The sequence below is a fragment of the Typopeltis vanoorti genome, chromosome 3, assembly GCF_054136105.1.
Source record: "Typopeltis vanoorti isolate ZY-2024b chromosome 3, IOZ_Tvanoo_1.0, whole genome shotgun sequence".
NCBI classification, from domain to species: Eukaryota; Metazoa; Arthropoda; class Arachnida; order Uropygi; family Thelyphonidae; genus Typopeltis; species Typopeltis vanoorti.
Window position 1 is genome coordinate 121006756 of NC_143551.1, and position 24768 is coordinate 121031523.

The following is a 24768-nucleotide window of genomic DNA, read 5'->3' on the forward strand; positions in this document are numbered from 1 at the left end:
ACACAATGGATAACTTAACAGTCTATGCAGGATTACAATATGTATAATTTGAAAGCTGAGATGAAACAAAAGAAATAATTGTGTGATGATAATATTTAGTGGACTAACTGTATTTTGTTTTCAATTTTCAAAGTATCAATAAAATGTCAATTTTGAAAATATGAAGCAGGGATGAGTTCATGATACATGTCTTTAATGTATTATTATAATTTATATCATGTATTTTGAACATAAGAATGTAGAATGAAACAAATTTGTTTCAAGATAACATTATGATCTAAAATTAATCTCTTCAACAATAAATATTTTCTCTTACATTTCACAATTTTTGGCAGATTTTATTTTATAGATGGATAGTAACAAGAGTACTAATGATGACTTTTTCAGTACTAGTGACATTTTCAGCATCTCCAAATAGATGCTGAGAGTTTCACATTAACAAATTAAGATCAGTGGTGCTGAAGATAGATGAAAAGTGCTATCACTATTTGCATATAGATTTTTATTTTGTTGCAGATACTTCTTAGAAAATACATTTCATTTTAGGAGTGAGACTGTTCTCTAAGAATTTTTAAAATGTAGAGTATTATACACAAACACTTATATTACATCTAATAGAAGATATAAGAAAATTTAAGCGTAGCATTCTCAATATATAAATACCAAAATTGATACTTTTATCTTCCTTAAATTATTACATTTTTAATTTCATTACTTTTAAATTCTGTGACACAGAAGTAGCGATAATGAAAATGCTTTGGCCAGCAGTATAACATAGTAACAATACTACATCCAAAAATGCAGACAGAGAGTTCAATGCTTTCACAAAAATACTTATCCATGCAAATCTGTTGGTAGTACTACCTAACAAGTAATAGCATTTCCACATTTCAGTGTTATTACAACTTTTATTCTCTGAATTCAGAGTGGATAACAGCTACATATTATATATACAATCAATAAAAGAATTAGAGAATGTGACTGTAGAATAGACGAAGCTTTTGTGTTCATTATTGATATATATATATATATATATATATATGAGTAATCAAATTATCTCTTTTCAACATGTTCATAAATCCAATAATAACAAGTGAAATATCCAAAATACAGTGAAACAGTCAAATGTAAAATTATGTAAAAATATCTAAAAGTTCTTACATTAAATTTTTCTAAAATATACAACGAATTACACCCTCCATTAGTCAGTAAATTAATATATTTTGAGCAATGATTTAAATTTATGGCATTTCATTCATAAAATAATATACAAAAGTATAAATCAAGATGTATATTTAAAACCTTTCAAAGTAGGCCGTAGCTGCACCCACACAAAATCTTTTGATGAATTATTAGACAAAATTTTTACGGCAGAACAAATAGGCATATTAGTTTGCTTGTGTAATTCACAACCAGCCAAGTCTTTTTGCCGTAAAACATCTCCATTCTGAGAATCTTGTAATGTGACATTCTCAGAAGTACGTAAATATGTGTCCTTGTTTTTTTGTAAACATATCGTAATATCAGGATGACTGTGGTATATATCTACATTAGATGTCATGTCAACGCTGGATTCTAGTCTAGTTGCTTTGCTCTGCTTATGTTTATGAGAGCATAATGTATGGCTAAAGGCAAATAATGACATCTTGCCACTTCTGGGGATTTTATAATTTAATTTTACATCCATATGATCTGGAAAAATTCTCTCTCTTAAAATGTTTACCATGAAATAAATGTTTGACAATCCAATCTCCCCAAATTTATTCCACACTTCACATGAAGTTACAAGTTCCTTGAACAATCTTCTCATGCAATGCTTTACAGGCATAGCATTTTCTTTGCATTCTGGACAGCAAACATCAACAGGTAATTTTATGACATGAAGTTCTTTAGGAGTAAAGAGAGTTGCACCAAAACTAAGAACAATTTCATTAACTTTTCTTGTAGAAACAATTTTTTCTATTTCCTCTAGTATATTCTCCATAGCTGAAACTGTTTCCTGGATCTTCTTCATCTGAAGCTGTTGTAGAGGATTTCTTTTTTCAGAGTGAACCTACAGAATATGGGAAAAACAAAATTTAGTGTATATTTTTTTGCATAAAAAAAAAAAAAAATGGGCATCAAGCCACACATACAAAGATTAAAGTAGGATAAATGGGAGGAAACCTGCTCAGCCTATAAGGAATGCAGAGAATCATTTGTTTCTGAATTTATGCTCAATTCTCACCCCACCCACCCACACACAGAGTTCTCATATCCACTTGAATACTGAATGAACTAATATGAGCTGGCAATTTGGGTCAATTAAATTGTTTTATATTGTCCTCTCTGCACATGCACAAACAGTATAATGGTACAACAAACAAATATAACAGATGGGCTTCATTTATGCAGTGTGTGTGTGTGTGTGTGTGTGTGTGTGTGTGGATTACATCTTCAGAGAATAGTTGAAATGATTGCATTCCACCACTATGCATTCTTGTTGTAGCTGTTGTTGAAGAACTGTAATTTTTGTCTGATGGTGGATCTTAACCTTTTAAAATTCTTTTGTAGCTTTGACAGAAACCCTTCATCTCATAACCTTCCCCTGAAACATAATGGAATTATTCACATTTACTATGTATTCATGTTATTTCTTATGGAAAGGGAAATGGTTTCCATTTCCATAAGAAAAATGAAGCATTTTGAAAGCTAACACTTGACACAGCTACACTGAAACCAACAGGTTGGTTGCACTACTTTAGCCCATCTTAAGAGCCAACATCCTAAAATAAACTTCATCACAGTAAATGAAAGCAACAATCTCCCCTTTCTAGATACACTAGCTGAGTGAGTGAGTGAGTGAGTGAGTGCGTGCGTGCATGCATGGTGACGAGAATAAACAGCATGAGAGATTGATGAAGAATACATGATACTATGGCATGAAGAGACAGCAGAATGGAATGGTAATTGTGTTCAATGAGAAACTTAAAGAAAATGTGTTAGAAGTGAATAGAATATCAGAGAGAATAATTACGGTGTGTACAGACCTTGGTGGTGAAATTCTTACTTTAGTGAACATATATATATATATATATATATATATATATATATATATATATAAGTGATAGGACTGCTGATTTTGCAATGGCAGGGAATCTTGCTACAGCAAACAACTAAACCATGGGTAAACATACAGCAGTGGAAAGAGACACTCCTAGGTAGACTATATACTCTGCAGAAGAGAATATATGAAGTAGGTAAATGATTGTAATAAAGTAATAACAGGAGAGACAGTGGACGGGGTGGAACAGTCAAGTGGCTCTGCCAAGTGGAAATAAAAGAGAGCAGTAGCAAGATCTAAAGCTGAAGCCTATGCTAACCTGTATGAAAGTCTGGATAATGAAGGTGTCAAAAGGGCCCTCAGGATAATAGCTAGACAAAAGGACTGGAAAAGTAAAGATATATACTAAGCCAGGATGATTAAAGGAGAGGACAGTCTATTATGAATGAAGAAATGGATGTGTTAGATAGATTATTATTATTACTTGACACCTCCACAAGGAGTCTAAGGACTCATCGAGGGAGGGCACCAGTGGCGGCCCGTACATAAGCACTGTGACACTGCAGCACCCCAAGGAAAAAAATTAAATTTTGTTTGTGTTTATAAATAATAACAATGCTTACAACATTATATAAATGCAGTACAACATGTTAAAGGTTACAGCTTATGTTTTGCCATTGATTGAATAGTTAATTGGAATTGTTCGATTAATGCTTTAGATTATGAAACAAATGCACTGTGATCTAATGCTGATATTTGTTTGCACTTGTCATTCCCACAGCTGCTCAAATGGCAGTATATCTTTAGTATGCTTATGAGCCTTATTTCTGTGAGATATGAAACGTTTATTATTGGTGCGTGTGCTTGAACTATTTTTTGTAAATCTTATTTTATTTTGTTAAAATAACACAATTATTTATTTATTATAGATACAAGGCTGAATTATGATGTGTGCCACTGTTGAAAATATGAAAAGAATTATATTTTTTCAATTCTCATTACACGTAACAAATGCACTGCGATCTAATGTTGATATTCGTTTGCGCTTGTCATTGCACGTTACATCATTCCCACACTGCTCAAATGGCAGTGAATCTTTAGTATGCCTACGTGCCTTATTTCTGTGAGATATTATTATTATTTCCTTAGACTCATAGAGGGAGGCCCTAAACATCATGTCAAGAACAACTATTCAACATCCACACAGTATCTATCATACTTTGCCTTGAACTCATTTACAGTCATGACGCCCACAACAGACTCTGGCTACTTATTCCTCTCATTCACCACTCTCCAAGTAAAAAAACCTAGTTCTAACACCCTTGCTAACCACACTCTTGCCCAGTTTCCATGGATGGCCCCTAGTCTTCCAACAACCAGTCCTATTCTCAAAAATATCTTCTGGATTAATCTTATAGAAACTTTTCAGTAATTTGAATATCTCAATCATATCACCCCTTTTCCACCTATCAACCAATTTTTGCTAAGGTTCATTCCACAGACCTGCTATCATCTTCGTCACTCGTCTCTGGATCCTCTCCATCAAGAAGAAACCCTGGTGCCCAGATCTGGGCACAGTTGTCAAGATGGGGGTCTTATCAAGGCTAAATACAGAGGAACAATAATTTGCTTATCTCTGCCCTTCAACTCCCTATCCACCAACACTCCCAAATCCCTGGCCTTGTCAATATCCTGGAGTACAGTTCCACCAATGTGGTATACTGCTGCTAATCTTTTCACCCCAAAATGCATAACCTTACACTTTGCCACATTAAATTGACATCCATTCTCCTTAGTCCAGTCCTCCAATCTATCCAAATCATCCTGCAAAATTTTAACATCACATGCATTCACCATTGCTCTACCCAACTTTGCATCATCAGCAAACAAATGAACAGTTCCTCTCAGATCCTTTCCTATATCGTTAATGAACAAATTAAATAGTAGTGGTCCAAGAACAGAACCCTGCGGCACACGACTAGTCACAAGTCGTCTTTTGGACTCTACCCATGAATAACCTACTCTCTGATATCTCTCCATCAACCACCCTCCTATCCATCCCCATATGCTGCAGTTCACTGATTAGAATTTTATGTGGTATCCTGTCAAAGGCCTTAGCAAGGTCCAGCAGTATCACTGTATACCCATTACCCTTATCCAGTTCAGCCGTTAACTACGTTATAAAACGTAAGCAAGTTAGTGAGGCATGATCTACCCTTCACAAAACCATGCTGTTCCCCATAAAGTATCCCATTTTCATCTATCTGTTCCTGTATTTTTCTCTCGACTACTTTCTCCAAAACCTTGACAACGACTCCTGATATGCTGATCGGTCGGTAATCTGCAACAGAACTGATATGCTGCAGTTCACTGATTAGAATTCTATGTGGTATCCTGTCAAAGGCCTTAGCAAGGTCCAGCAGTATCACTGTATACCCATTACCCTTATCCAGTTCAGCCGTTAACTACGTTATAAAACGTAAGCAAGTTAGTGAGGCATGATCTACCCCTTCACAAAACCATGCTGTTCCCCATAAAGTATCCCATTTTCATCTATCTGTTCCTGTATTTTTCTCTCGACTACTTTCTCCAAAACCTTGACAACGACTCCTGATATGCTGATCGGTCGGTAATCTGCAACAGCAGTCATGGAACCTCCTTTATGCAGTGGAACTATTTTCCCCTCTTTCCACCCCCACGGCACTAACCCAGACCCTAGACTCAAATTAAACAAAATGGCCAAGGGCACTGACAATTCTTTAGCTGCTTCACATAATATCTGAGCTGGTATACCATCCAATCTCACAGATGTATTCACATTAAGGTTTTGCAATACACTATTCACCTCCATTCCTGTATAAGCTATTAGTTCCTTCATTCCTGCAATATCACCACCTGGATGATATACTCTTGCAAAGTGCTCGCTCAGTAATTCCACTATATCAACTGATTCAGTTACCTCCCTACCTTTGGCATTCCTTAAAATCATTCTGTTGTATACATTTTTTTCTTTTACTTGCAGTATATCGAAAAAACTGCTTGGGATTCTCTTTAGTTTACATGACTAATTTACTTTCATAATCCGCTTTTGCTTTTCTTACCACAGTGATTACCCTTCTGGCCTGTGCTTTATACTGTTCATGTGCCTGCAGGTCACCTTTCTCCTTAAATTCCCTCCACAGTTGTTTCTTTTTTTGCAGCTCAAGCTTAATGGTGTTATTCATCCATTTAACCCCTACTTGATTTACTATCTGGACTCTAGGTATACAGTCAGCCGTTACCTCCTTCAAACACTCCTTTACCACTTCTCATGCACTATCAACCTCCAGCCCTTGCAGTTTTACATGCCATGGCACTGAACTAAGCAATCTCTTAAGCTTGTCATACTTACCAGCCTGGTAATTCCACATGTACCCTTTCTTAATTGAAAATTCCACACATTTAGCCACCTCCGAGGTCAAGACATTATGATCAGTCTCACCAATTGGTGGCAACGTGGTCATATTCATTACAGTCAAATTCTCAGATGCAATTACTAGGTCAAGCACTCTCGAACCCCTAGTATATTTCATTAAATGCTGTCTCAGATAGTTATCCCTTAATAACTGCATAAAATCCAGTTCCTTCCTCCCATGTGTCCTCTCCTCCTCCTTCCAATCAATGTTACCATAGTTGAAATTCCCCATAATAATTACCCTTCTTCCACTCATTGTGTCCATTTGTCTATGCATACTATCTCCACCATCTATTCCATCACCTGGTCTATAGCAGCACCCAACTGTATATCTCCTTCCACTAGTCTCAATCTCACATCAAATATGCTCTCTTCACTATCCTGCAGATATGAAACATTTATTATTGGTGCATGTTCGTGGTGAACTATTTTTTGTAAATCTTATTTTATTTTGTTAAAATAACATATACAGTAAACCTCTGCCAAGCACGAATTTGCAGAATGTGATTTTGCACATATGCGTTATCTTATTTGTTTCCATTTAATTTGTCCAACGCTAGAATTTCATTCATTCGCAGTACGCTGCAGTCTCAGCCGGCAACCCTGCTTGGCGCTGCCCGCTAGCTGAGTGACCCAGGCCGAGTTGCAATCATTTCACTCAAGTTAGCAGAGCTATAATCACATATTTCTCAGTGTTTATCCACTTCTCCTTTTGCATTTATATTTCTTTTAATATAAATGCAAAAATTCAATGTGACATCTAAGAGGAAGAATGAAGATGATAAAGCAGCAAAAAGATGCAAAGTTTGGACATTATCTCAGAAAATTGAAATTTTAGATAATTTGAAAAATGGTACACGTGTTTCATTGCTTGCATGAGAACTAGCTAGAAACGAATCAAGCATAAGAACAATATGGGAGAATGAAGAAAAAATTCGGTCTAGTGTCAAAGCTTCAGGCAATACTTCGGCAAAGGTTGCTCAAGTTTCAAGAAGAATTCTGCAATTGGAAAAGATGGAAAAAATATATTAATAGCTGGATTGACAATCAAGTAAACGAAAAAGGCTCAGTTGTGGATGGTGTTGCTATTTGAAATAAAGCTTTAGATTTGTTTTCTTTCGTTTTAAATAAAGATGGCCAATCGTCAGAGAAAATTGACTTTCAAGCAAGCAAAGGTTGGCTTGAAAACTTTAAGTGTCGTTTTCATTTGCACAATATAAAGCTTCAGGGAGAAGCTGGCTCTGCAGATAAAGAAGCAGCAGAGAAATTCAAACCCCAATTTTTGAAATTCATTGAAGAGAGAAGAGAGGAGTTTACGTTCCGCAACAAGTTTTCAATGCAGATGAGATGGGCCTATTTTATAAGTGAATGGGACAACAAACCTACATCACAAAGACAAAAGGTTGCCCCAGGTTTTAAAGCTTTTAAGGATAGACTCACTTTGCTTTTTTGTGGAAATGCATCAAGCGACTTCAAGTGCAAGCCTTTGCTCATTTATCGATCTAAAACGCCTCATGCATTGCAGGGAAAAAATTTTGAGCAATTGCCCGTTGTGTGGAAATGGAATAGAAAAGCTTTCTTTAATAACTGGTTTGAAAATTCATTCATTAAAGAAGTCAAACATTACTTAGAACAGCAAAACCTGTGCTTTAAAGTTCTCCTAATTCTCAATAATGCTCCAGGACACGATGCTGAAGCCCTCACAACACTGCATCCAAATGTAGAGGTTTTATTCCTCCCATCTAACACCACTTCCTTAATCCAACAAATGGATCAAGGGATCATAAAAACATTCAAAGCCCATTATGTCAGGCATGTTTACACCTCTGCAAATAAAGCACTAGACGAAGGAAAGCACTACATGCTAATGGCATTTTGGAAGCGATTCAACATAAGCCACTGCATAGAAATGATTAAACTCACATGGGAACAAGTGAATTCATCAACATTGAATGCTTGCTGGCATCATCTCTGGCCAGAAGTTGTCAACAATTTTAAAGGATTTCCATCGATTGAAAATAAAGCCAAAGAAATCGTACAAATTGCAAAAGCAATTGACGGCAAAGGATTTTCAGATATGGAAGAAGGAGAAGTCAAAGAATTAATCGAGAATGACGAATGAAGAATTAGATGATCTTGTAACACCAGCCGGCAGTGAAGAAGAAGAAGATAAAGCGCCTTTAACTTACAAGAAGTTAAACGAATTGTTAAAAAAGGCACAGGAACTGTCTGATTTTGTAATGGAGATTGACCCAAATGAAGAAAGAAAGAAGAGGACACTTTATGAAAGGCATTGAAAAACTTTGCACTCCTTACCATGAAACTTTTAAAGAGTTGCATCAGTCATTGTCCCAAGCAAAAATCACTAGCTATTTAAAAAAAATAATTGTATCATGTACCTACTTATTAAGCAGTAATAAAAATCCTTTCAATTACAATATTTAGGTTAGTTTAAATTATACATACATACTTTCTTAATTTGAACTATACCTAACAAATTTTTTTCCATAGAAAGTTAACTTTGCAGAACACAATTTTGCCATGCACACAATGTATTAATGACGTAACCCCCGCATTTGGCAAGGGTTTACTGTAATTACTTATTTATTATAGATACAAGGCTGAATTATGACGAGTGTCACTGTTGAAAATATGAAAAGAATTATATTTTTTCAATTATCGTTACACAAAACAAATGCACTGCGATCTAACACCGATATTCGTTTGTGCTTGTCGTTGCATGTTAGATACACTGTCGTTTGGGCAGTGTATCTTATGCCTGCGCTCGTTATTTCTGTGAGATATGAAGCATTTATTATTAGCACATGTTCATGGTGAACTATTTTTTGTAAATCTTATGTTATTTTGTTAAAATAACATATAATTATTTATTTACTATAGATACAAGGCTGAATTATGACGAGTGTCATTGCTGAAAATAGGAAAAGAATTATATTTTTTCAATTATCATTTACATGAAACAAATGCACTGCGATCTAACGCTGATATTCATTTGTGCTTGTCATTGCTATTGATACGAAACTTTTATTATTAGTGTTTGTTCGTGGTGAGGATGAAATATTTTTAATAAAGCAATTTTTAATACGTAAATTTATTTATTTATAAATTCGTTACTGATTAGGAAAAAAAAAGTTTTTTTTTTTTGTATATGCAGCACCCCCACTTAAGATTTCACCGGCTGCCACTGGAGAGCACCTACTTTACAACTCTCCATCTCCACCACTCAATCCACTAACTACAGCGAAACGCATCATCTCCACCAACGTCATCTACTGCCCACCAGCTATGTTCTCCCCAGGACCTTTTGAATGGGCAAACCACCCGGCTAATTAATGTTGTGAATTGACATGACTAAATAATGAGCAAGAATGGAAAAATAATTTAAGACATTTTTTAATTAATAATGATAAGAAATCGAAGCGGAGAGTCTTGATATTCGTGAGACCAGCTCAATTTTTTGCATTGTAAGCCAATCCGAGTTTCGGATATTTGATGCACACCAATCCATACATGGAAGAAGACAAAAATCAGAATCTCACATACAACAGTATCGGTTGCAAAGATCTTTTACAAAAGAGACATAATTTTGATGTTTGAAAGAAATAAATTGTGAAAATTGAGCGAATTAGAATTTAAGGCAAAAATCGATGTTAAAAATTTACATTTATTTTTCTTAATTGGTTTTTGTCTGAAGATTGTGAGTAAAGTATTTAATATTTTATTTTGTAAAAGAAAATAGGCCTGCGCATCAAATATAGTTGTGATCTCGGGGAATTCTCGAAACTTCCGAGGACTATGACGTCAGTCTCGAGTGATACCAATTCCCATTCCTAGTAATTAAAATTTATAAATAGTAAAATTGAGACATAATGCATGTTGTATGCCTTGGGGTATTACTGTCAGTGCACTATTCAGTGATCTGTACTGATTAATTTAATAACAATCATATTTTGTATTTATTAAATTACCCCATAATCAGTAAAAAAGTCAAGTCAGAAAACCACACTCTTAAGTTATTTTAAGAAAGATGAAACCGATAAGCATAGTAGCAAAGACACCAAACTAACAGAATCGTTGATTTCTGCAGAGTCTCTTTCAAATGTAAAATGTGCGTCTAAACACCGCTTATCGGGTATTAACAGTGAGTGGTTTTAAAAAATTCCATTGGTTAGTAGTGAAAGATAATGGAATGATGTGTTCCACATGTATGAAATATGGAAAGAGACAACTCACAAACAAAGAAGTGACTTGGGTAACTATGCCATGCACAAGACTTCGAAAAGAAAGCTTGGTTGACCATGAACAAAGCAAGTCACACACTGATTCTTGTTCAGATATAATTGAAAAATGTATACTAGAAGAAACTGGAATAGGGCAAATTGAAAAATCAATTTCAATTTTGAATAACTTGCAGAGAGATGCTTTTCCGGGAGCTTTAAGATCGATGTATCGGTTAGTGAAAAATGAGTTATTACAACATGTTACATTATTTGAAAAATTGCTTGAGCATTGCAAAGCTATGGACTCTTCCTACTTAGAATATCTTAAAGTTAGTAAAAATGCACATTATACCTCAGAAAGAATAATGCAAGAGTTGATTGATATTTCAGCATCAGAAATTAGATCTGAAATACTGAAAAATATACATTCTGAAGTTATTTCTGTGTTTTATGTGATGAAACTACAGACATCTCAGTTTTAAAACAGCTGATTGTGTACATTAAATATGTTTGTCAACTTAGAAAAGAGGTCAGGGTTATTTTTGTATCAACTTGCAATATCATTGATGGCAAAGCTGAGAATATAACTAAAGCTGAGAATATAAAGTAATTGAAACCCTTGATAGGCTTAAATAGGTGGAACAGCTGCCATGATTGGAAAAAATCATGGCAGCAGATAAAACAGATGGACTTATGGTCAACTGTCATTGTGCAAACCACCGACTGGCTCTTGCGTGCCCAAACAGCTGCTGAAGTGCCTTATTTAGTATAATAAATTTAGTTTAATCCTTTATCCAAGTGTAAGCAAACAAAGTTTGCACCTGAAAATATCTTCAGGACTGAGGTAAGGTGGTACAACCCTTGGCAATTCATAGCAAAGGTGGACCAAGTTCTCATCACTCCTTGTCTCAGTATTTCCCATAATGCAAAGCACATCTCCTTGTGGACATGTATACTGCTATGCATTAAGGGAAGGGCCACTACCCAGACCAGTTTCGACCTTATTGAGGTCTCGTCAGTGGGAGGCAGACCCAGAGTGGTGATACTAAGGCAGAAGCAATGGAGAGGTCATATTTACCTATATGAGTTGCCAACTGGTGTACCACCTTATGATTAAATTACTCTGGATTTAGAGAAAGATGTTGGAAGTTTATTTTGCACTTGGTTAGACTATAATAAATTAAGTTTAATCCTTTATCCAAGTGTTGCATCTGAAAATATCTTCAGGACTGAGGTAAGGTGGTACATCTCTTGGCAACTCGTAAACCAAGTACAAAACGAACTTACAACATCTTTCTCTAAATCCAGAGTAATTTAATCATAAGGTGGTACACCAGTTGGCAACTCGTATAGGTAAATATGACCTCTCCATTGCTTCTGCCTTAGTATCACCACTCTGGGTCTGCCTCCCACTGACGAGACCTCAATAAGGTCGACACCGGTCTGGGTAGTGGCCCTTCCCTTAATGCATAGCAGTATACATGTCCACAAGGAGATGTGCTTTGCATTATGGGAGATACTGAGACAAGGAGTGATGAGAGCTTGGTCCACCTTTGCTACAAGTTGCCAAGGGATGTACCACCTTACCTCAGCCCTGAAGATATTTTCAGGTGCAAACTTTGTTTGCTTACACTTGGATAAAGGATTAAACTAAATTTATTATAGTCTAACCAAGTGCAAAATAAACTTCCAAAATGCCTTATTTAGTCATGTTTAATGACTTAAGGCAATTGTTTTTCTTCTTCCAAAATACCTCAGTCAGGATGGCTGGTTTAACCCAAATCCAAAATATACTGACCAGTTCTCAGATTAAATTTAAAATAGCTAGTGACACTAGATGGCTGTCTCATGATTCTGCAATACAGTCTCTAAGAGAATGCACGGTGAGTGTTATAGCTGCATTGTAAAGAGAGGCCACCGAATGAAATGATATCACAACTGAAGGTTTAAGTAAATATATCAGAACAATCAATTTCGTAGCTTCACTAATGATGCTTTCAGATGTGTTACCGCATTTATCTAACTTGTCTAGATCATGGCAAAGGCAAGATGTTGACTTAACTGAAATAGAGCCAGTCTTAGAAGCCAGAAAACTATCCATCATGGAATTGAAAGACACTCCTGGCAGTCATTTTCAAAATCTTCATCAGAATCTTTCAGGTGAATGGTCAGACCTTCACACTGATTATTCAGATTCTAATGTTATTACGTTTAAGCCTACAATATATGATAAATACATAGGCACAGTTATTAAACACCTAGAAGCAAGATTTCCAGATATGCCAATCATTTCCTGCTTTTCAAGAATTTTCAATGCAGAAAGTCATGATCAACACGAGGCTTCTGAGATTCTTTTTGATTATTATTCTAGAAATGGAAGGCCTGCAGTTTTAAACTAAAGTACTAAACTGGAATGGGCAGTTGCAACAAAAATGATTAATGGACAGTCATACAAAAATCTAGATTCAAGACAAATACTGCTGAAATTAGCAACAACATCTGAGCTCAAAGAGTCTTTTCTAAATTTAGCAAAACTAGCTGCTGTTGGACTGGCCATATCTGTGAGCACAGCTGAACGTGAAAGATTTCTCTGCATTACAAAGGATAAAAACCTGTATGAGGAACCACATCAGTCAGAACACTCTAAATAATCTGATGCCGATTTCGCTAGAGGGACCAGATCCAACACATTTTAATTATGAAAAAGCTATTGACAACTAGGCTTCTAAGAAGAAGAGAAGAATTAATGTATAGAATTTTAAGCTGTGAGCATTACAAGGTTTTTCATTACTTAATGAGAAAATAAGAAAAATTCTAGTCTTGTTTGTTATAATTATTATATAAAATATTATCTTTGTTTGAAGCAATTTCTAATAAAATTATTATTTTAATTTGTTATGAAAAAGGGTCTTTCTTAACTCATTCGAAATTTTTGTATACCCGGCTAATGCTTCATTCCACCTGGCTGGTAAAAATTTTCTGAGGAGAACACTGACCCAGTGTTCAAATCCATGCCCACGACAGGATTTGAACTTGCAGCCTTTTGGCTGGAGAGTGGATACGCTAACCACTTAGCCAACTAGGCCAGCTATATGGAAAAAATATTTTGAGAAATTAATAAATAGGGATATGCAAAAGGATGAAGGAAATGGGGCCAATTCCTAACATAACAAGAATGGAAGTGGAGGAAGCAATGAGAAAGATGAAAAATGGGAAGGCACTTGAACCTGATAACATCCTTGTAGCGTATGGAAATGTATAGGTGAATTGGGTATGACTATAACAAAATCAATGCCTGAGAAAATGCCAGAGGAATGGAGAGAGAGAATATAGTGGTTCCAATATATATAAGAACAAAGGTGATATCCAGTCCTGTAGCAACTATAATGGAATTAAACTTATGAACCACAGTATGAAGGTATGAGAAAGGGTAATGGACAAGAGATTGCAAGACATTGTGTCAATTAGCAAAGAGCAATTTTGGTTTATGTCCAGTCGAGGAACAATTGATGCCATCTTTAAAAGAGATTGGCTACATTTGAATGAATCTGATGTGAGTAAGTTGGAGAAACTGTTGCTACAAGACAAAATGACTAAAGTGAATTTAAGATCTGAGGAAGCAAGAGGTGTGATGTAAAAGCAGGAGAGTAAGGTAAGCAATGGAGAGAGATGAATGGCACAAGTATAGATGATGGTTTCAGGAGTAGATGTGTAAATGTGCAAAAAAGATTAAGATAGTCAAGAATATGAGTGACATTTAGGGCTGGGGGGGTAATATCAGTGATAAAAGACAGGGGGGGGGGTGGAGGAGTCATATCCAAGAAGTGGGAGTCGGTGGGACTTGTTATAGAAACAGAAATGAGCTAGTGTGTATGTTTACAAATGCTAAAAGTATCAGACACAAGGGGAATAAAATTGTAGCATCGATAAAGTACATTTGTCCAAAAATTGTTGATTATAAGTCAGATATGATTGAATGAAGATAACATAGAGAGATAAGTAGTCCTTTATGAAGACAGACAAGGCAAAAAAAAAAAAAAAAAAAAAAAAAAAAAAAAAAGGGGGGGGAGTGCTATTGATGCCTATCGAGGGATCGAGGGAGGAGATGCAAGGAATAAAATACTGAGTGGTTTTGAAGCAGTATAGTGTGAAATGGAGGTGGATAGCATGAAATCTTTAGTAGGATATAATCTATAGAGCTGGTAATGTGGAAGGTCATACAAAGGAAATGTTTAGGCAAATTGGTCTGGCTAATAAGAAAAGGGTGATAATGATGGACGATTTCAATTATGATAATATAGACTGGAATGAAGAGACAGCATTAGGAATGAAAGAGAATGAGTTTTTTGGGACAACTACATTAAGCAGAATATTACAGAGGTGCCACATGTCGATCGAGGGTCTTGGATTTGATTATCTCATCAGGCATCAGATCCCATCTTCCTCCAGCTGGTGAAATTGACCATGCAGTGATTCACTTGGGTGGTGGCCAGCCGTATCAGTCCTTTTGTGAAAAAGGGTTATATGTGGAATTAAGGCAAGGCAATTATGAGAAACTCAGAAGGTAGCTTGCAGTGATATCATGGAATGAAGAATTGGATGGGAAGAAAATCAATGCTGATTGGTCTCTACTCAGGAGGTATCTGACAGAGGCAATGACTGAGTGTATTCCAAAGGTCACAAGATATTGCAGGTGTAAAATGGATGACTGAAGAGGTGAAATTATACTTTTTCAAAAGGGTCAACTGTGGAATTACACTTTCCACAGTCCACCCTTGATCAGTCCCTGCTCTCTGAAGGTGCTAACATGTAATAATAATAATAGTATATATGGATCATGTTATTTTTCATTTATTTCAAGTTCCAGTAGAGATTATTATTATTATTAGGAGACTTCCAAGGAGTCAGGGACTCATCAAGGGTTCCCAGTGAGTCCCTGACTAGAAAAATCTAGCCCTCATTCCCTTCTTAGTAGCGTTCATTCTCTGCTTCCAAGGATGCCCTCTCAACCTTTCCCATACTCCATAAAATGAAAAATTCCAATTGAAATACTGTATGACTCTTTCAGAAGTTTCTAAGTCTCAATCATATCTCCTCTTTCTCCTGTTTGCTAGTGTCTATATCTACAAATTCTCAATTTGTCTTCATAATCAGTATTCCACAATCCTGACAATCATTTTAACAGTTTATCAGAATGGAAACCAGGAGACCAGACCTGTGCACAAGAGTCTAATGAAGTCTTATCAAGACTTTACAAAGAGGCAAAATGACATCCTTATCTTTATATGTCAAACTTCCTTTCAGCATTGCAATTATCTTTTCAGTTGTATTTGCAGTCTTTGCTACATGGCCCCTGAACTTCAACTTCCTATCTACTAACACTCCAAGATCCCTAGCCTGATAAGTTTCTTCTAGAAAATCCAACCAATATAATATGATATTGGATATCTAATCACACCAAAGTGCATGACTTCACATTTACTGACACTGAACTGACATCCATTTTCCCATGCCCACAATTCCTATTCAAATCATTCTGCAAGTATACTGCATATCAGCAGCATTCCCTATCTATCTTTGCATCATCGGCAAATAGCTGTATGTCACCTGTAAAATCCTTCCCAATATCATTAATGTACAATTATGAAAATTCATTACTCAGTTATTTGGTTATCAGAGATTGGTCTTCAGATAATAAATTGGCTATAGCAATAAATCCCTGGCCCAGTATCGTTTCTTAACTATCAGAAGACAGCCTGACAGTTAAGATGCACCTTCTAGTGGTCTTTCATCCCTACACAAATTAATGACTCATTCCTCAGTACCAAAACAACAAACCACCTAATATGATATTATTGATATTACTGTGAGTTATTATCAAAAAGATCATTGTATACTGTTTAAGGAAATGGCAATGTATTTGTTAATAAGTAAAATTATTTACTTATTATCCTATATTGGGAGCCTGTGTAGCTCAGTGGATGTGGCGTTTGCACACCACGGCGCTTGTCTGCAGGAAGGAAGACTTGATTTCGAGTCTAGTCGGCGACTAGAAGAAATTTTTCTAAACCTTTTTTTTGACCGGTTCCCGAGTTAGTCTATCTCTGGCACGGGAAAGCAGGTTTTTCATCCCATAAACTCAAGAAAATCGACTGTAGAACCCACATTATCTCAGACATTAAATATGAGTGTTAGGGTTAGGGACCACGAGATGGCGACACTTGTTCAGCCATCACTCTTCACTGCATGCCGCTTAATTAGTGATAGCCTTGGGCCGGCTATCTCTGATTGGGTACCAGTGGAGACTGAATTGCCCACTAAGTCTCCAAAAGTTAGATAGGGCTAAAAATGGCCTCGCCATATATACAGGAATAAAAAGGCATTAGCTGATTTAAAAAAATTTTTTTTTTATCCTATATTTCACTGAAGGCAATTGGCATCATCAGGGATTAACACACTTGTATTACACACATGCACACTTCAGTAACTATCCCAACCTAAACAAATATGGTTGTATCAGATTCCCCCTCATGTGGAGAAACCCTCATCTACACAGTCAGCCCAACAATACCTAACTGAATAGGTGGCAAAATTGTAGAACTTCAGGTGTTCCTACATCTCTCCAGTTTTCTTCTTTATTACTGAAATGTGCCTGCACACATGTGTCTAATACAAGTATATTAATCCCTGATGATGCTAATTAACAAATACCAATTTGTCAATTTACTTAAACAATGTATGATGCAGGAGAATCAACACATAAGCCTAAACACGAGGATATCAGAAAGAGATTTTCTTCCTTGGCTTATAACAAGTCTTTTTTAAAGTATTAACGCAAAACACTTATAGATGATACAACATTAAAAAAATAACCTTCCACCTAGATAACATTAGTAACCAGAACAACTGCTTACTTTCAAATCAATTATGGAGTGTTGTTCCATCCAAAACTTGAGTCATTATTATATGATTTAAGAACTCCAAAATTAATTGCTATTGTTCATACTAATCCAGTGATGGTGAACCTATGACATGCGTGTCAGCACTGACACACTTGAGATTCTCAGGTGACATGTCTTGGATGTTGAAAAATACTGGTATTCTGATGAAAAAACTCGTGTAAGATCGCTTTCAGTTAAGGCGAAGGTAGGTTTCGGTTCATTGAAAGAATTATATTTTATAGTTAGCCTGTTTCTATTTTATTTTGTAGTTACAGCTAAAGCTCTTCTAATAATTTTCTCTTCTACATACTCTTGTGAAACTCTATTTTCTGCCTTAAATAATATCAAATCGAAAGGGAGAAATAGATTGAGCAATGATATGAGCGCTGCCTGTGTGTAGCATTAAAATGTGCACACTATAGCCCTTCTATAAAGCAACTTTCTTCCAGTACTCAGCAACAGAAAAGTCATTAAATGTAATGTAAGTTTGTAATTTTACTTTATTAAATTAATTGTATAATATGAATTCATAGATTTTATATCAATGTCCTATTAAATAAATAGCCTAATATGATATGTATAAGTCACCACTTGCATGTATGCAAGTGGCACATCAACAATGTCAATATTTAAAAAAAAAGATGTTTGACACACCTGGGTAAAAAGGTTTGCCATCACTGTACTAATTAATCCCACAGGAGTAGAAGATGAGATTAAATGTCACCCATCTGCATTTTCCAAAAAAACACAATACTAGCCATTCAGAAGAAATACATATAATTTTCTTTTTCTTGTTTGAATCATTCTGGTTAACTTTAGGTTTTGAGTCTTTCATGGTGCTATAGAAAAAATGTATTCTTTTTTTTAAATAAATTCAAAAGTGATATGTGAATTTGTGTATCAGTGGCGTCGCATGTCCATTTAGGGTGGGTGTGCAGTCGTGTGGCTCATGCAATCCATGTTAGAAAAATTCACGTCGACTTCACCATATCATTGCATTTTTATTGATGTATGAAATTTTAAGAGTGCCTAGCACATTAGCACTCATCTTAATTGGTCCAACTCAAAAATTGTAGGACTACTTTAAATACTTTATCAAGTAATATAATTTTAAATATGGAAAACATAAAGGTCGAATAAACAAGAGCTATGCTTCACACGTGTTATTTATGTGAGAAACGCAAGGGGTTTATGGTTCATGGTGAGATTAATTATCATTGGCATTGGTCTTTCGATAATAAACTGGCTTCAGATAATAAACATAGCAATAAATCCCTGGCCCAGGGATTTATTGCTATGAGACATGGATAATTTAATACTATGAGACATGGATAATTGATTTTAAAATACAGCCATAATACGCACAGAAATCTGAAAAAGTAATCACTTGGGAAATTATTTTTCCGGATTGAGCCAAAGAAAGACTGAAATGACTCGTTTTACTTATTTATATACAAGTTCCAACCTCCTTCGATAATCAGGCCATTCAGTAGATCATCGATACTGTTCCCCATTATATGGGCAAAAGAGTTATATATTTTTAAGTTTTCGATAGATTCTAAAGCAAGTGTAATGTTCATATTTTTGTCTTGAAGTATTAACTTGAACTATAAACCTGTAAGTAAATCATGCCCAGTTATAAGAGAGCAAATAAATTTATAGTCCTTTATTTTAGCACATAACGTTTGTGCTTCATGCTGAGTTATTTTATTAAAATTTTCATTATTTCAAATTTCAAAAAGTGCATCGTAATTTCTTGTAACTGATATTGTAGAGAGCGGATTGCATTAATTTTCCTTTCCCATCGTGTTTCTGATGGCTGTTTCAATGTTAATTTTTTTTTAAGAACTTTAAAAGGATTGCCCAACGTTTGTAAGAGAATGAAAAGAAATTGTATATTTCTTGAATAATTGCAAAAAAACTAATTGTATCTGCATTCACTTTGGCTGTATCGTTAACGATTAAATTTAGAGTATGAGCAGCACATGGCATGCAAAAAGCTCGAGGATTTTCGTTTAAAAGCAAATTTTGGAGCCCCATATTTTTCCCTTTCATATTTGCCCCATTGTCATACCCTTGACCTCGCATGTCTTCAATGGGAATGTTCCATTTTTCCAGTTGTTCCATTATTGTTGCACATAAACCACGTCCTGTGGAATCTGATATATCTGCAAAACCTAGAGTTTTCGCTGATCTCGACAATTCCATTGTCACAGGAAAGAAAGCGAATAATAATGTCATTTGTTCTGTTTTACTTACATCAGGAGTGCAATCTAAAATTATGGAAGAATATTTAGATTTTCGAATTGATAATAAAATTGTATCCCTGATTGCGTTACTCAAAGTTTCCAATATTTCATTTTGACTGTCTTTACTCAAATAGTGTACTCTGTTGTTTCGTTGTAGGGTTCTTTCAACATGATTTTCCATAACGGGATCAAACTTCGCAAACAGTTCGACTAATTTTAAAAAATTGCCGTTATTCCTTTCATATAATTTATCAATGATCTGCGAAAAGCTAAATTTTGGCTACCAAGGAATTTTATAATTTCAATCAAGCATTCTAAAACACTCGTCCAATGTTTCTTTTCCATTTCATACATGCTTTGAGTCTGGCAATCAATAGTAGTTTTGTTTTTTAAAATTTTATCAAGTTCCTTTCATTTTAAGAAATTTTTCATGTAAGTTAAACTAGTCTCATGTCTATGCAAAGTTGTACTTGCATTTCTCCAATCATTATAACCTTCTACAAGACTACTTGATTCAGTAGGTGTGAAAGGTTTGCAACAAAAGCAAAAAACAGAATTTAAAATTTTGGAATAAATGAGCCATGGTCTTGGCACAAGCTCACCGTTTATCATTTTTCTATTATAATATGTGGTCGCCAAATTTACGACTATAGTATCAGCTAAAAAAAAAAATCAGCTAATGCCTTTTTATTCCCGTATACGGGGAGTAGGCGAGGCCATTTAGCCCTATCTAACTTTTGGAGACTGAGTGGGCAGTTCAATCTCCACTGGTACCAATCAGAAATAGATGGCCCAAGGCTATCACTAATTAAGCGGTACTCAGTGAAGAGAGACGGCTCAAATGTGCCGCCATCTCGTGGTCTAACCCTAACACAATATATTTAATGTCTGAAATAATGTGGGTTCTACGGTCGATTTTCTTGAGTTTACAGGACAAAATACCTGCTTGCCCGTGCCAGAGATCGACTAATTCGGGAACCGGTCAAAAAAAGGCTTAGAAAAATTTCCTCTAGTCGCCGACTAGACTCGAAACCAAGTCTTCCTTCGTGCGACCAAGCGCCGTGGTTGGCAAACACCACATCCACTGAGCTACACAGGCTCTTGACAATAGTATCTCTGGGAGATATTATATTTTTCTTTTGAACAGGCCCCATTTCAATTAAAACAACTCGTAATTTTTCATCAATTTCATGAATTCCCCATTCACCTGGATCTTCTAAATTTACAGAGACTAACGACGTGTTAGTTTCGTGGTCAACTACAACTAAATCTTCTCCTAACTGTTTTTCACATAAATCATGCGTCTTGTTATCTTATTCAATAGTTGCAATAGTACTTTCATGCAAACTGGATGATGTGCTCAGTTCTTCAACTCTGATTTCTGATGTATCGAGTTGGTTACAATCTGCATCAGAATATTTTAATATTTTAACAAATTTATTAAGAGCCCCAGTTCGTTTTTTTAATATCTGCTTCTTTCACAGCACGACGCTTACGATTTTGTGCACTGGATAACTTTTTTTTTTAATTTTTGATTCCATTTCTATTTTATACCACAAGAAATTATTACACGACAGGACACAGAGACGAAATAATAGTCCGCACTGCTGTACTGTCAGTAGCCTACTGAGATGCATACCATATGACTGCTTAACTAGCAACAAAAGTTTTGTACGAAAGTTCATTTCTGCACATAAACCATTCACCATTTCACTTTAGATAGACTGCAGTAGACACAACATTCTGCAGGCAAGCATTTAGCCTACTATCACTGTAAAATTGTAAACAGCCAGCTGATCAAAGAGGCAGCAATATACAATTTTTTAAAATTTTTATTCGATGTATCCAGCCTTATTTATTTTAACATTGATCATTCTAAGAATTTTTTGTTTTCATGATAAAAATTTTGTTTGTTAAAAATGAACTTATGAACGGTGCCCCGGCGGCGGCGCCCGCATTCACCGCATGCCCGCTTCCGCTGGCCCTGGTGTTCATTTTTAGGAATCACAAAGCCAGGAAACAATTAGGGAAGTCTTTAACATGGATAAATGCAAAAATATATCGGTGATATTGCTATTCCGTGGATGTGCACTGAACATCTAGTACACCCAGAATATGTGCCCCTGGTGTGTGTGTATCCGTGCCACACACACCATAATAAGATGTACAACTTATTGCTGCAATGACTGCAGCAATCCAATGGGACATACCTTCCAAGAACATATCTATCCCACTGGCTTTAACAGGCCTTTAAGGCCCACAACCTTCCAAGCATGCTTGGATTTCGTAACCGAAATACGAGGATAGAATGGTCACTCCTATGCCTCAAGGTATTCTTGGCTGTATCCCTGTGTGTTCACGCGGCTGGTTTGCCTGCTTGCGGGATGAAAAACACCAGATAAACTGGCGGAAAAAACCCTACTGCCAGCACCCAAGACCGGCTAACTTGGCTATGGCTGAGGAAGATCCTTCAGCTCCTCACATCTCCGACGGGAATCGAACCTAGAACACTCCTTCCCCAAGCATATGGTTGTGAAACGCAAAGCCACTAGGCTAACCACGCGGACTCCAAGAACATATGATCAATGGCAATTTTGGCACATTCTTCCTCTGGTTGTGGGGTGGATGTCCCTTGACCTCACCTGATGCTCCAGTTCATCCCACAGATATTTAATAGGGTTGAGATCAGGACCCTGTGGAGGTCAGTGAAGTGTGGTGCAGTTACAGCAACAGCCTTATGATATGGTGCATTGTCTTGCTGAAAGAGACAATGGTCAGTTCTGCAGAAATGCCACAAAGTAGGAAGCATTGTTCAGAATGTTCAGATATCTCTCAGACTTCGGTGTTTGTGAAACCACAGAGGTCCGAGGTCAGAGGAAAAACAAGACCATACCATCACACCCCACCTTCGAATTTCATAGCTGGTGTTATGCACTCTGATAAGAGACGTTCACTGGTCATCCGCCACATCTGTCAATCTGCATATAGAGTGTAGAATAACTCATCACTCCATAACATAGTTTTCTATGCTTCTACCCACTGTACATGCTTTTTGCACCACTGAGGACGATGGTGCATGATGGTTCAGGTTAGGAGCTTGCATACTGCAGTCCTACCATGAAAACTCATGTTGTGTGCCTCAGTTTTGAATTTTTTGTGCAGATTCATGTTCTAGTCAATGTCTGGAACTCTGAATTCAACATGTCAGCTGATGAATGACTATTTTTACATATTATCCTTCATAGCAACCCTACAATCACATTTGATGAGTCATCCACTGTGGATAGCACTTGTAGTTTACTCCCTGCACGTCCATCTCAGTATGGTATCACAGATTGTTTACCTGAGATGGCCCAATTTGCCTAACAGACTGTTCATGGTATCCTATCACAATGCTTCTTTCAAACTTGTGAGCTCCTTTCTTGCAGCCATTTCACCCAGACACAATTGCAATGACTTGGTAGCAGCACATTCATCCGATTTATACCAGCTACAAACACATGCATTTTTACATGGCACGATGCACCTTCTTGCCATGGGGATGTCCACAGACTTCTTTTCAAGCAGTGTATATTGCTATGTGCAATTGAACTTTGTTGTAACATGTACACATATTCCCATATGTGTATATTAAACTGCTCGCTTTTATAAATGAGTGTACTATACAGATATACCGTACCTATTTTGATAACTATGCAAACATTCTTAATTGCTCAGTAGTTCTTGGAATAGGCAAAAGTAAAAGGAGTGACTTAGCTTTTATGACTACATGCATCGTATGGACAAGTTTATAACCTAATCTTGTCCTTGAGAGCCATCCCCACTCTACCTACCTCTCCAGTGTCTAGCCTCTAACCTTCCCTCACTTTACCTAAATACTGCGACAACTGTAAAATCAGTTAACAATGAATCCTTCCATTGGAAACATGTCTACTAAAAGAGAATCTCTCAATTAGCAAAAAAAGTCAAAATTATTCATGAGTTAGAATGTGGTACAAAAAGTGTTGAAGTGTGTAAAAAGTTTTCTTTGTCCTCTTCAACAGTATTGACATTGCGGAAGAATAAAGATACCTACATATCGACACTAGAAAACAACATAACCAAAAGAAAAAATTATTTGAAAAATATCAACCTGAAATCTTTACAACAAAGATCAATTTTAGGATGTGTAAATAAAAAGACTAAATGAAATTGTGTTATTAATTAGTGCTGTATTGTATTAATTACAGAGAAATAAACTGTGTTTAGTATTAAGTGTATGGTTTTAAAATTATAGACAAATAAATTGTGTTTAATATTAAATATATTGTAGTTTATATAAGCACATTCATACAAATATTTAATGTAATTATTTTTTCTTCTCTCTAATAATTGTTTTTTTTTTTTTTTGCATTTATTTTTATTGAGAATTTAAAAAAAAATAAATAAAAACGAGATAAATCTAATTCATCACTGATATAGTGAGTAATAGTTATAACAAGGACATCCTGGCTCATCATAATCAAATTCAACAGTGTATGTAGAAAGCATAGAATATTCAATTAATTTAAGGTTGGTTGATTGGTAGCACCTCTGCTACTAATGGCTCAGCAAAAAAAGTTAAGCAAGTTTAAGCGCGGTTATTAGTTGGAAAGGAACAATCGTTCGATGCTGTTGGCACAGTCTCCCTCGATGAGTCTTTGGACTCCCTGGAGGCGTCACATAATAATAATAATAAAATTATGCAGTCCAAAGCAAAATGATATCCATCTTTCACAAATACAAATTACAGCAGTCTACCATTTATCTGATCACATTGGGATTTTGTTTTTTTAACTATATAGTCAAAGAAGGATCATTA

The 24768-nt window shown here is 35.8% G+C and overlaps 1 protein-coding gene across 1 annotated transcript in view; it reads right to left on the reverse strand.

The window, feature by feature from the left end:
- Positions 1-291: 291 nt before the first annotated feature.
- LOC150108522 (uncharacterized) overlaps positions 292-24768 on the reverse strand; it is a 38755-nt gene continuing 14278 nt past the window's right edge. Inside the window, exon 2 of the mRNA XM_090415944.1 lies at positions 292-2053. Within this exon, the coding sequence (XP_090272070.1) occupies positions 1283-2053 (771 nt within the window). The 3' untranslated portion in view covers positions 292-1282. The remainder of the gene's footprint in view (positions 2054-24768) is intronic.